This window comes from Typopeltis vanoorti, chromosome 10, assembly GCF_054136105.1.
Source record: "Typopeltis vanoorti isolate ZY-2024b chromosome 10, IOZ_Tvanoo_1.0, whole genome shotgun sequence".
NCBI classification, from domain to species: Eukaryota; Metazoa; Arthropoda; class Arachnida; order Uropygi; family Thelyphonidae; genus Typopeltis; species Typopeltis vanoorti.
In genome coordinates this window covers 117,410,628-117,426,770 of record NC_143558.1, presented here as the reverse complement: position 1 = coordinate 117,426,770, position 16,143 = coordinate 117,410,628, and the positions used below count along the sequence as shown (strand labels likewise).

Genomic DNA, 16,143 nt, shown 5'->3' with positions numbered 1-16,143 from the left:
GTTAGACCCTAAACGAATGATTTCTATCCAAGATTCCTTCATTTAGGATCTAACAGAAACTACTTTAGTCAGTCGCCTTTGGACCCTTTCCAATATCTCTTCATCCTTCTGAAAACCTGGTGACCAAATCTGGGCACAATAATCCATGTGGCCTCATCAAAGCCTTATAAAACGGAAGAATCTCCCTACTTCTACACGTCAGTGTCCTCTGCATCATTCCCAGAAGCCTTTGTGTCGTCTTCACAATTTTGGCGATGTGTTCCCTAAATTTTAGATCCTTATCCACTATCACCCTGAGATCTCTTATTTCCTCTACCTCCAACAGTATATTCTCACCAAGCATAAATTCTGCATCCCATCTTTGTTTTCCAAATTTTAAAACCTTACATTTTGCAACATTGAACTCGCATCCCCATTTCCATGCCCAATCACTCAATTTATTCAAGTCTTCTTGTAAGGCCACAACATCTTCACTAATCTTTATGGTTTGTCTCAACTTTGTATCATCTGCAAACAACTGAATATCTCCATCCAAATCTTCACCAATATCATTAATATACAAGTTAAACAGTAATGGCCCTAAAACAGACCCCTGAGGCACTCCGCTAGTGACTTTCCTTTTCCTGGATATCACACCCTCTACACAACTTGTTGATACCTATCAGATAGCCAGTCTCCAATCCAATGTGCTAATATCTTTGCGAAATCCAAGTATGTTACTGTGTATCCTTTTCCTCTGTCCAAGCAAGCAGTCACTTTATTGTAATAAGTAAGTAGATTACTAAAAGATGTCCTCCCTTTAGCAAATCCATGCTGTCCATCAAAGATAATACCATTGTTGTCAACCCAACTCTGGATCCTAGTTCTCACAAGCTTCTCCAACAACTTAATCACAACACCTGACACACAGATAGGCCTATAGTTTGATGCTTGAGTTCGATCACCTCCTTTATTGAAGTGGCACAATTCCACTTCCTTAGGAACTTGACTTCCACTCCTTAGAAACTTGACTAAGTGCAAGACTCGTATTAAAAAAATATGTCAAGGCAGGTGTCAACTCCCTGGCACATTCCTTCAGAATACGCAGTGATATATTATCATGTCCCACAGCCTTATTTACATCTAGTTTACTCAACTCCCCAAACACCTCTTGCTCACCTACAGTCAGTCTCTCCTCCCCATCATCAACTGCTCTCAATCCCTTCATGAAGTCACATTCACAAGATTGAAAGATATTTATGAACTGCTCATTAAGTATCTCCACCAAACATTCTGCAACAGCTGTCTTTATACCATTTTCTCTAATCAATGTCATTCTTCCATAATCATTCTTTCTTTTGCTGTCTACATGTCGAAAGAACTCCCTAGGATTCTTTTTGGCTCCATTAGCTAACTGCTGTTCATACCCCTCTTTAGCTACTCTCACCAACCAAGTCACTCTCCTTGCCTGGTCTTTGTAGACCTCATGAAATTGGTTATTTCCACTTCTCTTATGCTGCCTCCACAATGCCCTTTTTATCGCATGCTTAATCTCTTTATTCATCCATCTCATACCTACCTTATTTAACCTTCTCACCCATGGAATACATTTAGACATTGGATCTACTAGATAGTTTTGGAATATCCCCTCGAGCTACATTGATCTCTTTTCCAGCTAACTCTTCATTCAATGCTACACCCGCAAGCTGTCTTCTGAGCTCTTCATAATACCCCCCCCCCTTTGTAGTTCCACATATACCCTTTTCTCACAGGGGCCCTGCTGGCAACCACCCAGGTAATCACCTCATGGTCACTCTCACCAATTGGTGGATGATTTGACACCTCATTTATAATTACATCCTCTGATGAGATGACCAAACCCAAGACACCCTTAATCCTCGTGTGCTCTCTGTTACATACTGTCTGAGGTAGTTATCCCTCAGAAACTCAAGAAATTCATTTTCTTTACTTCCAGTTGCTATCTCATCATTCCAGTCTATATTGCCATAATTAAAATCACCCATAATGATCACCCTTTTTTATTTGCTTGGCTAATTTGACTATACATTTCACTAACCCCACCATCCACATTACCTGGTCTATAACAACATCCCCAATTATTTGATTCCATTCACCTCTATCTCACACTATACTGCCTCAAAACCACTGGCACTATTTCCGTCTTGCATCTCTACTTTGTATGGACTATATTCTATCATCAGTAGCACCACTCCCTCCCTTTTTACCCCTTCTATTCTCATGAAACACATCATACCCTTCCATCTCTATTCCTTTCAAGATGTCATCCTCTTCCAACCATGTCTCACTTATTCCAACAATCTTTGGGTGAACAGACGCAATTAGTGCAACCATTTTATCTGCCTTGTTTCTTATGCTTCTAGCATTTGGATACAAACACAACAGCTCATTTCTGGATCTACAGCTAGTTCCACTGATACCACTTACTCGATGTGATCTCTCCATGCTCGACTGGGGCCATTTCCCTTTCTGCTTCTTCATTTTAGAATCCTTTTCAATTCCAACTTTTTTCTCTTGATCCCTGGTCATCCCGTTCCTTTCCTGCCTACACATGCTCTCACCTCCTCTTGGAGCATCCACCTTTCTCACGCTGTGTACCCCTGTCCACTCTGAGCCTCCCCGTTTCCCTGCTCCTCTTGCACACACATTCTCTCATTTTCTATACTCATACCACTCACTTCCCCATTCATATCCACCTCTTCAATCTCTCCTGTCTTACTCTCCTGCTCTTCTGCATCACTCCCCCTCTCGATCTGATTCATTCTCTCTATTCACTTCTCTACCTTCCAGCAGCGGTCTCTCCAAGCGACTCACACCATAACCACTCAAATGCAGTCCATCGCTCCCATACAGCTCACTTTGTCCTTGAAACTCATGCCACACATTAACAAACTGTACTCCCATCTCCTCACATATTTCAGTCAGCATATCATTCATAATCCTTGCTCTCTGCACAAGGATTTATTATTAAAACTTATTATTACACTAAAAACACTAAACGTCACACTAATATGCTATAAAACTCTTATTTTCTAAGGGAAAATAAAATAAAACAGATAAAAAACACTAATTTTACATGAGTGCCAAATTCACCAACAACAATGTATCCTCGAATCACTACCATTTCACAAAAAGTTTTCAGTTGAATGCACAAGTGTACCAGAAAATTTTAGAATTGTTGCATACTCTCAGAGACCATGTTACTGTAATGATGAACTGCAGCTTTCAGGATGACTCTGCCCCTTATCATAGAGGGAAAAAACTAAGTAATGCTATTATAGCCATAAAATGTATCATGCAAATTGAGTTTAGTACTTAAAAAGGCATTAGTTTTTGTTGCAGGTTAATAAGTAACTTAATGAACCCTCAATTCACTGATTACTGTAGGTAACAGCCTTGATCTCAACCCCATTGAGAACTTGTGGTATAAGATGTGACATAATTTGAGACAGAATTTATGACATAATTCAGACTCCATTTGTGTACAAACAGAGGCTGAAATACACAAGAAGCCGAAAACGCTTGGGGAGCTCCAAGAAGCCATTATAAGGGTGTGAAACCATGAATTGACAGTTGCATCCATCAAGAATTTGATTTTGTCACTGCCCTGCCAATGCCAAGCTGTAATAAAGGCAAGAGGAAGCCCCATGAAGTACTAAACTGCAAAACATGAATTTTTAGCTTTGAATGTTAGTAAAACTGTGTAAAACTAAATTTTGATACTGATTTTTTTTTTTTTTTCATTTTGTTTTTGAAAATATCACTGTCCACTCCATATTGAAATATTTTCAAATTTGTCAAGTTTGTTGTCATTTCCTAATTATGTCACATCTTGTACTAAAAAGATCCAAATATTAATCAAAAATAAAAATGTTATATTACCTTCATTATTTGTGACAATTATTGTATTATTATCCCTTTTTTTTTTGTTTTTTAAATAGGTATTCAATTTAATGACCAAAAGAATATGGTTAAAGCAGGTGATGTGGTTTCTGTGAATGTAGCTTAATGATAGAATAATTTCCTAAACCAGTCTTGAATCCTCTTATCAGGGGCATGTGAAGATAGCATTGACTTCAATTTGTCTCATCAATTTCCTTTAGATTTTGGTTGCAAATTCTTTTGTTGGCTCTCCATATGCAGCTTTTGATGCAACTTTTTCAGATTTTTTTCTTCAAAGAAGTCTTCAGAATGAGACTGGAGAAATCAGTCTACATCTTTGTCACCTTTAGGCTGATACAGGGCCCATAAGTCACAAAGGGGTTTAAACATTTAATAGTTTACTTCTTTATTTATTTGTTATAATAATATACAGAACGTGGAGTTTTCTTTTTATAAGTGAGTTAATTACATTTTAAATCCCTTTTGGGTTGTCCGTAAGTCACGAAAGGGTTTAAAATGTGTATAACACGTAACTAATAAAATAAAATCTGCAGGTTTCGTATTTCATTATAACAAAAAATAAATAAATAAAGTTATTAAATGTTTGAATCCCTTCATAACTTATGGGCCACCCTGTATTTTTCCTTTGTGCTATTTCTTCAGTTAGCTCCCTTCAAATCTAGCATAGTGGAAGCAGAAACATTTTCCTTGCTGCTTGGTGGCTATTTCTGGCTCACTCACTGCTCTGTCAGTGATTTTATATATATGGTCAAAGCACCTTATGGTAACTTGTTTTGGTAAAATATTTATAAGCTCTGTATTACTTAAACCTTGGTATTTCTAAGCCTGGCTCCCACTGATGAGACTTCAATAAAGGTCGAAACCGGTCTGGGTAGTGGCCCCCTTGCCTTTAATGCATAGCATCATACATCTCCTCAAGAAGATGTGCTTTACATTAAGGGGAAATACCAAGAATAGTGATCAGAGCTTATTCCACCTTTATCACAAGTTGCCTAAGACTTGCACGTGTGGGGTCACCCTTACTTGCATTACTTGCAAGCGCAAACTTGACTTTGTCTGTTTGCTTACCTGGGAAATGGATTAAAACCAGGTTTAAAATAGCTTGGTATCTTTAACGTATATTATACCCAAGGTAAAAAAACTCTACGTATATACAATATATATATAACTTTCTACGTATATACACACACTGACGTATATACGTATACTATATTATATGTATAACATCAGAGATGGTATAACTCACAGAATTTTTTTTTAATTTTGATGTTTCTCCTTTGATTCGCAAAAAACATTATCAACATTAGGTTCTGGTATACTTCATTTTAAAGTCTGCAATAGCATACTGATCTGAATCCTAGAAAATACTCTAGGTTACAGTGATTTGGCTGATGCATCATTGACAAATAGGAGTGATTTCTCTGTGGCTGTTGTAAAACTATTTACTAGTCATTCTTGAAAATTTTCATAGGTCATTATACCTTTTGATTAATATTCATGATCGACACTCAGTGACTTAAAATCACAGAGTTGAGACTTAATTTTCTTCAATAAATATTCTTCTCAACATTAGTGTTAGACTTTCTTTTGATGCTTACAGCTTCTCTTCATCTTTTTTTTGGAGTGGAGGAGGGGATAAATATTTGTGACGAGAAGGTTTCATCAAAATTGAACATTTGGGAAAGTGAAAACTTGCATAAGCTCTTCAGAATATTTGTCAGCAGCAGCTTTATCTGCTGATGCTGTCTCTATTTTGTAGTTGGTCTTAAAATACCTCATACTAAACTTCTGATAAGTTGCTTATTTCAATGCATGCACACAGCTTGAATCTTTTTTTTTATGTCAGGTCAGGAAATACGTGGTCTTCACCTTGCAAAATGTTTCTTTTTCTGCATATCTAAATTTTTTTACACTTATTTGCAACAATAAAATTTTCTCCCTTAGTATAACTGCTTTTGTGGAGCATTGTGCATGCTTTAGTTCTTACTTTTAAGAAATGTTTTTATTGCATCTTTTTTACTTTTGTGATGCACATGATGAATTGTATGAGATTGCATGAAAACTGAAATTTTGTCCTTTCTCTTGCACCAATGTGTTTAGAATATGAATCAAAATCAATCTAATACATAAATATGCAGAAGGTGGGCGAAATTCTGGTGGGTATGAATAAATAAGTGAACCTTTCTGCTTAATATTTATTTTATGGCTTCATGTAATTTCAATGCTTTGCTCTACTTCAGAGTACATTTCATTAATGGTATTATCAGATTTTACTTGTTTGCATTCGAAGAGAAATAAAAAAAAAAATTGCATGCCTTGAGAAATAGTCAAGCAGGATTGAATGAATATATTTTCCTTTAAAAAAGAAAACTCATAGTAATACAGAAGCCATGATGAGTAGTATCACATTAAGTAGGCATCCACTATATATATGTGTATATATACTAGGGGGGGCTCTTCCCCCCCGGCACATATGGTGCCCAACTCCCCGAGTTCAGGGCTGGTAGGCCGGTTGTTTATAAACTTCACTTTAATTATTCAAAATCACGAAATGAAAATAAAATATTTACTATATAATCAGTCATGACATGCGCGTTATGCTAATTTCAGTAATGAATACTAACACATACTGTTCTAATGGTCGACTATGAGTTTGTTGTAATCCTGAAACGATATATCATATATTTTTAAACAAAATAACAAATTGTTGTCTCATGAAGGCAAACACATTGTTGGATATTTCAAAACAATGAAGATGTGACATAAAAACATTTCAAATTTTGGCTTATCTTTAAGTCTTTGGCTTATCGGCTTAACAAATTAGCCGATAAGCTGAAGGCTTATCGACATGTAACAAAATATATGACATAAAAACGTTTCAAATTTTGGCTTTTCTTTTTATATATATGTAGAATGGATATATAGAGTGATGTTTTTGAACTTGTCAAAGGCATTTGACAGATTGCCACATAGCACGTCTTTGATTCTGAATTTTTTAGAATTCAGAATCAAAAAGAACCTCCCATGATGAGTGGGAGGTCTGATAATTGTTTAGAATATGAAATTACCTTCTTAAAATTAATATCAAACACTTAGAACATTAGATGAATTTTCAGATAAAAAGGAAAGTGTTTTTTGATCATTTGGTTAAGAAATATATTTATTCTTCTTATAAACTTGTCAACTGCACAAATTAAACTGCAATTAATTTGCCAGCAATAACTGTAATCTTTGCACTGTGTGTAAATATACTTCCCATTTAATGATGAAAACTTTGGTTTGCTGTTACTATACCAAATGCAACTATAATAGAAGCGGTTTTTCTTGTATCTCAGTTTCCTTTTTTATGAAATCAAATCTTTGCTTCTGGCTCTATCTCTTGCCTTTTTTATCATCTCTCGGAAGCTTGATAATTGTGACCTTCCTTCAGAGACTGCAACCAAGTACTTCTGTTCATATATAGATACCACATTGTTTAATTTGTGTATATTATCTACTAATTGACCTATTATCTACTAATACACATTGATTTTATACTTGATTACCTGTGAATGGCTGTAACTTTTTAACCTTGTGTATCATTGTAACCCTTGCTGTAATTTATTTATGTGCAGTTAATGTATTGTTTAACTATATATAGTTTTATACATATTTACATTTTTATGTACTAATGTATTTTTGATTATTATGTGTGCTGCTGTGGCCTCTGACCTAATGTGCAGCTGTTACTTTTACTGTAATTTTATTTATATGAAGACACTGTATAACTTAACTTTGTACATTTTAGTATATATCTTTATTTATTGATGTATCTCTGACTTTCTGCACACAGTTGTAGCCTTTGCTGTCATTTTTGTCTATGTGTAAATACTCGTTTGCTAAATTTTTTTTCTGCTGTAAACTTTTGTTCTGGCACAGTATGACTGTTGTAGTCTTTGTGCCAATAAAACATAAATCAAACAAAACTTACTCTGCTATTTAGATTTCCAACCAGTACCACTTTTTCTATTTTCTTTGTGAGCTGCTTTCTCTAATGACTCAAATTTCCTGTGCTTCTTCCTTAGGAGAACCTTCGTGAGACCATAGGCACAAATAAGCATCATTGTCTATTTTCCCCATCTTGAAGTTTGCTGACATAACTCAACTTGAAACTACCATCCAATCAATTACTTTATCTTCATGTTTGGCATTGAATGCTATAGCTATTCCTTCTTTTCCTCGATCATTATAGCTTGAATATAACATCCTATATTTATTATTTAGTAAGATCTCACCTGTTTTTGTTATCTTTGTTTTAGTGATGCGAAATATGTCCACTCAGTACTTTTCAGTTCTTCTGTAAGCTTGATTTGCTTTCCATTAATACTATAAATTAAATTAAAGATACCAGGAAATTATATACTTGGTTGAATCCTTTATCTAGGTGTAAGCAAACAAGTTTGCACCTGAACTATTTTCAGGACTGGGACAACTTGTATATAAAAACTTATGCCTTCACTTGCCTTAGTGTCCCATAATGCAAAACACATATCCTTATGGGTATGTGCATTATGGGAAAGATCACTACCCAGACCGGTTTCAACCTTTATTGAGGTCTCATCATTGGGAGCCAGACCCAGAGGTGATACCAAGGTTGAAGTAAAGCAGAAGTCATATTTTTATATACAAGTTGCCAAAAGATGTCACACCTTATTATTAAAATACTCTGGATTAGAGATAGTTGTTGGAAGTTTTTTCACTTGGTTATACTGCTGGTTCCTATCTTATATTCTGCTGACATTGGGTTTGTTCTTATTGCTTCAGGTTTTTTTTTCATTTAACTTTTTTATAATTTATGATTTTTAAAAAAAATTTAATGTAGTGGATTGTGTGTGTTATTTATAATATTTTTGAATAGGTTTTCAAAAGGCCTTTTATATTAAAATTTCTTCATTTTTCAAGCTTTTAGACATGTAATTTACAGTTGCTTATTTTCTTGACTACTTATGTTAAAAATAAATAAGAATATGTAAAAATGCTTTTCAGTAAAAAAAAAGTTTTTTCCATGTTCTTTGTTTTATGCAATATTATTATAATAGCTACATTTATGTAATCTTATCACAATCAGCAGACGCTCACTGTATTTTTAATGATGAACGACTTGAAATTGCAGGGAAAATTTTTACCTAATGCACACAAGTCGTGAATAATTTCAACTCTTGCAGCACGAACTGGTAAGATGGAAAACATTAGAAGGGAAACATTTTATATAGTAGTTGAAGAAAGTCTCTTTAGGAAGCATTATAGTGGAAGAAGCTTCTGTTGTAAGAGTGTTTAGTAATATATATATATATATACCGTTTTAAATAAAGTGGCCACCTTGCTTCAAAGAAAAGGATGATCGTGCAATTCTAACTTGGAAAGTGGCTGGACATTTAACAGTTGTGTATAAGATATGATAAACTTAGACTGCTAGATGCAACGTCTTGGAAAGAAACTGCACAAGAGTTAGTAGTGCAGGAGAAACAAAGGCTATATGATGGAAGCCATCATTCTATAATATAGGCATGTATTCCCAGTCAGGAGTATGAATCTTGTGGAAGATAAATAGATGGAAAGAGCTGCAGGAAATATTGGGTGACACTTCGTGAGCAAGTGTATAAAGCAATACTTGTATAGGCCAGGAATGTGAAAGCTACTTTAAAGAAGTTAAATTCTTTGGGAAAAGCTGGCAGACTAGAGAAAATACATTTGAGATATTAAGATTTGTTTTTGTTGATGAAAGTACAGCTTGCCTTTAGGCTGTTTGTCCTTTGCATACTGATCTTATAGTTAACTGTCTTTTAAAATTGTAAATATAATGTATTTCTCAAACAAAAACATTAAAAATGAAGAAATCTTTCTTGCTCTTGGCCATGTGATGAACCTAGCTTAAAAGATGCAACTCAGAAAATAAGAACTTATGCTATAGATTTGTTGGAATTATAGCTGAAGCAAACCATGGAGGGGTATTATGTCTGTGACTGTCTGTTCTTATGGATGAGTTGCCTGCTTTGGATGAAAACTAGTTTTGAGGAGGGAAAACTTGGTTGCTACTTTATGAGACTAAACTCACTTTCAGATGAAAAGAATTCTTATAGAGGTTCTTTTCATCTTAGATGGCATTTGAATCCAGTTCTTTCCGCAAGAAAGTCAAAAGTCTGACAGCTCAAATGTAATCTAACTTCTTGAAATAGTTTCATATTTTGCAATAAATTTATTTTTCTCTATTTTTTTTTTATCTACAATATTTTGTACTCTTTCAGATTCTTCAGGTTTTGATGTAATATTGAAGGAGGTTGTTAATCTTGGATATGAATGTAGTAATTTCTTTGACTTCCATAATCAGTATGTAAATAGTAGAGAGATTTTACTTGCAGCTGGGTGGATTATGGCAGCTTTCAAACCATTGGATTTCTTAACAGAGCTTGTCATTTCTTCATCAGTTCATAACAAAGAAAAAACTGACTTCAAGAAAGTAAGTTAACAAAAAAAAAAAGAAAAAATTACCGATTAATTGTAATTCAATATTTTTATCAATTTTATATGTACATTTAAGTGTGTGTGTAACCTTTATGTATAAGGGTTATATGCTAACCTATACGTTTTGTACCATGGGTTGGCTAAGAATTTTTTTTATATTTTTTAAATTTATTTTTACGTAGTCTGGAAACCCTGCTCTAGAGACCAAACATGGAACTTTTTCAAGCCACTTCAGGCTCCAGTATTCTAGTTAAATGATTTAAAAATTAGGTAACTGTTCCCAGAAATGTTTAGTTTTTGCATAGTTAGCTTTTGAATATCTTGAATTTATATGTAGAAGTGTACTATAGCAAACATCACTATAATTAGATGATGCTACTGCAATGAACTATGCTAAAGTTGCCTAAATTCCATAGAACTAATGCAGTTTTAAGCATGCAGATGTTATAACGGAATTGGTCAGAAACAGAAAGGAAATCATAGAAAGTTGTATATTGGCAGAACCCCACATAAAGAACATTTAAAAAAAGTACAAATGCAACAGTAATGAGAGACAGTACATGGTCACTATAAGCAAAATCCCTAAGGACTACAAATAGTTCACAGTAAGAGGTTCACTATAATGGACTTAGGAAAAAAAGATTCATCCCCATAAAACAAATTAAATGATTAAACAGTGTGCATTAACTATAGAATAATGTTTATGTATAGCAGGAACCATACACAAAGTATAAATGCATACAAATATATAACATAGGAACAAAGACTGGAAGAGTGAAATAAAAAATTAAAATCCATAGTTAACACTTAAATTTTGAAATGTTGCATTACCTTAAATTAAGATCACTTATCTTCTAATACCAAACACATTCAGTTGTAGGCTGCCCCTCTTATACAAATCTAATCTTCCCTGAGACTTACTCCACACATCCAAAAACTCTCATCCATTTCTTCTACACAGCTTACACATTCAGTCGTTTCCAATCATAGCCATTCATTTTAATTCATTTTTATCATATCAAGGTAATATACTTTACTATTTTCACTTTCTCACTTTTGCCTCTTCCAACAACCCAATACAATTGTATTATCTTTGATGGCAGCACAGATTTGCTAAAGGGAGGGCATGTTTTAATAATCTACTTATTACAATAAAGTGACAGCAGCATTGCATGTGGGAGATGGATACACAGTAGTATACTTAGACTTTGCTAAGGCTTTTGATAGGTTACAGCGTGATAAGTTGATAGTCAAATTAGAATGGATAGGGTTGGATATTAGAGTAGTGCATTAGATTTGAGATTGGATGTCTGATAGGTATCAACAAATTGTGTATGGGGGAGAGCAATATCCCAGAAGAGGAAAGTCACTAGTTTTGTACCTCAGGGGTTTTAGGATTGCTGTTTAAGCTGTATATTAATGATATTGGGAAAGACTTAAATAGGGATATTCAATTGTTTGTAGATGATACAAAGTTGGAATGAACTATACGAGGAGTATAGTAGATGTGGCTTTAAAAGAAGATTTGAATAGGCTGAGTGAATGGGAGTGGGAATGCCAGTTTAATGTTGCGAAATGTAAGGTTTTAAAAATTTTGAAAACAAAGATGGGATCAAGTATTTACTCTTGGTGGGGATATATTATTGGAGGTGGAGGAAATATGAGATCTTGGGATTTGATGGTGGATAAGGATCTAAAATTTAGAGGACATATTGCCAAAATTGTGAGGCCAACATAACAATTTCTGGCAGTGAAGCGGAGGACACTCTCCAGCCAAAAGGCTGCAGGTTCAAATCCCACCATGGGCATGGATGTTTGTGATTGTCTGTGAAAATACTAGTAATGGTGGTCGGCAGTAGATGATGTTGGTGTAGATGATGAAGGTAGTTGCAGTTGGTGGATTGGTGGAGACGGAGAATGGTTGGGTAGGTGCCCTCCCTCAACGAGTTTTTGGACTCCCTGGAGGTGCTACCTAATAATAATAATAGTATACCCATATCAGTTTACCAAAAATCTGGGAGACAGTGCTTTTAAAAAAACTTAATACTCGTTAACTCTTTATCCATCAGTAGGTGGTGCCGATTAAGACTTCAGTTTCTTGCATTCCCAGTTATAACACCAGCAAAATATCAGTAAGTAAATAAATATTGTTTTCTTATTCTTGTGTTGTGAACTAAAACCATTTAAATAAACTAAACATTAACTCCCAACACAAGTCTTTCTAACTATTTAAATTGGATTGTACTACCAATTATATATTTTGTTTAATATATCTGGTTTGGCTTGTGCTCTTACAGCTAGCATCACCCCAAATTTGTGTGAGCAGTATTCCCAGGTTGGGTATATTTGGCATTTATAAGGATAACAGTTGTATAAGTGATGTCTTGAGTAGGAAAGTGCACTTAGTTTTTTTTTTGGAGTAAGAAGGAAATGTCTAAGATTTATTTCTACCAGGAGGAATGATGTGGAATTTGTGGGAGGATGCGGAGTGAGTTTGGACAAAAGGACTTATACTAGTAGGATGACTTGCATCTGAATGAGTTAGGTGTTCAGAGTCTGGAAGAAGTGTTGAATAAAGTGAGTGGATGTGCAGAATCAGGGAAACTAGAACTTTTAGGCCCTGGTGTGGGAGAGCTGTCAAGCAAAGGCTCATACCAGTGAGGCAGCAGTGTAAGAATATGCATAAAATGCCTAATTTAGTACCACTGGTAACACACCAGAATGAGATAGTATAAAGCAGGGATGCACAAACTTGTTAAGGCCGAGGGCCACATGGTTCCGCTGTTACTTATGGGAAGGCTGCCAAAAAAAAAAAACTTGAAAGTTATCTATGATATATTGTTTATTTTATTTATACCTATCATAATTGTTGCAAAAAAGTAATAAAAATAAGTGAATTTAATTTGATGTGTGACATTGCATTGATTTGACAATTGTTTTGATATTTGGTTCGAGTTTTGTAGTAGCCAACCGCAAAATTGATTCTAAATTTTCATCAGTCAAGCAGTTCCTATTTTTTGATTTGTTAAAATTCATGACTGAAAAAGTTTGTTCACAAATATATGTTGAGCCAAAGAGGCTTGCACATTTTAATGTATTGTCTAGCAACCATTTATAATTGTTTTTATCGGCACAATAATAGAAGTTTAATAAATTGCTTCATTAAATTTATTTTGCAGGCTCTCATCGTTTTCAATGTCGATGAGTTCAAGCTCTGCTAATTTGGGTGCATTTTCGGGCAAAATGGCAAAAGGATTGCTAAATAAATCTAGCAACGGTTTCACTTTTTTAAAATCAGAAAACCGATCCGTGAAGGCTGATATCAAGTTATCAATCTTTTCAACATACACAGTTTTGAAGTTGACATTGAACTTTTCAGGTACTTTCTTATAATTAGGAAAATGGATGTAATTCCTTGACTTCAGTTGGATTTGAAATAGATTTAACTTGCACTGAAAAGACAAAATGTGGCCGTAAAGTTTGGTAACCAATTGATCTTTTCTCTGAAGTCGTGTTTTTAACATATTTAAATGATTAGTAATATCAACCAGAATGGCTAAGTCACATAACCAATCCGGATTTTTTATGTGAGGGATGTTTTTGTTTTTTTCAGTCATGAAGATTTCAATTTCATCAATTAAATTTAGGAACTGCTCCAGTGTTTGTCCACGACTTAGCCATCTCACTTCTGTGTAAAAAATTGAGTCACCATATTCACTTTCAATGTCTTCAAGAAACTTTTTAAATTGTCAGTGATTAAAGCCATGGTATTTTATAAAATTATCATTTTATAAAAACGATTTTTTATAATTTTATAAAAAATTGTTGAAACCGCAACTTTCATGACACGTTCAAATCCAAGTTTCTCAGGGCACAAGCTCTCCTGGTGTATTATACACTGGAATTGTATCAGCTCATCGTTGTGCCGTAGCAAATGCTGTTTCAATAATGTTACCAATCCAGAATTAGCTCCTATCATGGAAGGAGCTCCGTCAGTCATGATACCTGATAATTTTGTCAGATCTAAATCAGTTTTGGAACACTGTTCCAAAAGAAAGCCCAGTGAACATGTCATTACCTTTCGTTTGATCTGACAATGAACTCATTCCAATCAGTTCCTCACTTACCTCAAACTCTTGTGTTATTCCACGTGCAAATGTTAACAACTGGGCTGTGGAAGTAATGTCAGTTGATTCATTAATAGCTAATGAAAAATAGGCAAATTTCTTTGAATAAGATGTTAATTGGTCCTTTACATTTTCCAACATTGCAATAATTCTTCTTTGCACAGTCATCCTGTTTAACTGAATTTTCTCAGTATTTTTGGCTGATTCAGGACAAATTTTTTTAGCAGCTATCTCAAGGCAATCTTTAACGAAATCTCTGTCTGTAAATGGTCGACACCTTTTTGCTATAAGGCAAGATATTTCAAAACTTATTTCTATTGCAATTTCTGAATCTTGAATAGTTTTTGTAACCATCACTTGCTGACCTGTCAATTTTCATTTCAAAAAAATCTTTTGTTTACGTAGTTCTTCGGGTAGATTTGAAAATGTAGAATGCAGACTTTCATAGTGTCTCCTTATATTGTATTCTTTTGGTATGGCTACAGCACTTTTGCAAATCAAGCACACGATATTATTAAACGACTGCACAAAACCATATTTTTCGGTCCAGCTATCCTGAAACTGCCGTTTTTCATCTTGTAGTTTGCGTTTCCTACTTGGCCCTGCTTTATCCATTGTAGAATTTATTTTTTACCATTTCCTAGCGGTGATAATTAATTGTAGCAACCGCACCTACGAAAACAAAATACTCCTATGACAAATAGACAAATTATAAAATTTGTTAACATTATTACTAACCGATTATCGTAAGTAGACAGTCAATTGTGACGTCACAGCTACTTTGCTTTGCGCATGTACCATTTTTAAAAATTACCTATCGTGTAACTTGTTAAAGTTAAAATAATATACGGTGAGGCAGGCCACCAGCAAACCAATGGAGGGCCGCATGCGGTCTGTGCATCCCTAGTATAAAGCGTAAGGACAGTGGTGGGCCTAATAAAGGGGCTGATTGCCACTTTGTTAGGCCACTAATGCCAGGAATATTTGAAACAAAGGGGGAGGGATTTTTGGAATTGGTTAGTTCATCCCAGCCAACAGTTACTGGCATTAGTGAGACTTGGCTGATAGAAGATATAGTTAGTTGAATATAATGTAAAGGGTATAGTGTATTCAGGGAGGACAGAAATGGGAGAAGGAGGAGTGGTGTGAGATTGATGCCACAGAACAAAATATACAGTTGGATGCTTCTAGAGACCAGAGGATGAAAAGTATGATGGGGATAGTATGCATCAGCAAATAAGCTCAATGAGTGGCATAGGTAAGTATTATGGGGAATTTCAACTATTATTATTTATTTATCATATGATGATACAAAGGCCATGAGCCCTTTTTACGGTGAGGTACAGCACCATCTCAATTTCCCCTCATTTTTGTCCAGGCTCGGGACCAGCATAGATGACAAATCAGGTCTATGGCTGGATCTTAAGTATTCCTGACTGTAATCCATGTGTGTGTGTGTGTGTGTTCATGGGGCCTGTTTGCCTGTCCTGGAAGACGAAAAACCAGTTTCCGGGTGAAAAAAAAAAAAAACCCTACCTCCACGTGAGGCCAGATAAAGCCTTTCGTCGAAAGAGACCAGATAAAGGTTCCTCGT

The 16,143-nt window shown here is 34.9% G+C and overlaps 1 protein-coding gene across 2 annotated transcripts in view; it reads left to right on the top strand.

Annotated features, from left to right (window-relative positions):
• The window catches only part of LOC150102728 (tubulin epsilon and delta complex protein 1-like), a 220,276-nt gene that overhangs the window by 60,398 nt on the left and 143,735 nt on the right, over positions 1-16,143 (top strand). For both annotated transcript variants that reach the window (XM_090399399.1, XM_090399398.1), the window contains exon 3: positions 10,206-10,417. In XM_090399399.1, the coding sequence (XP_090255525.1) occupies positions 10,206-10,417 (212 nt within the window). The remainder of the gene's footprint in view (positions 1-10,205; positions 10,418-16,143) is intronic.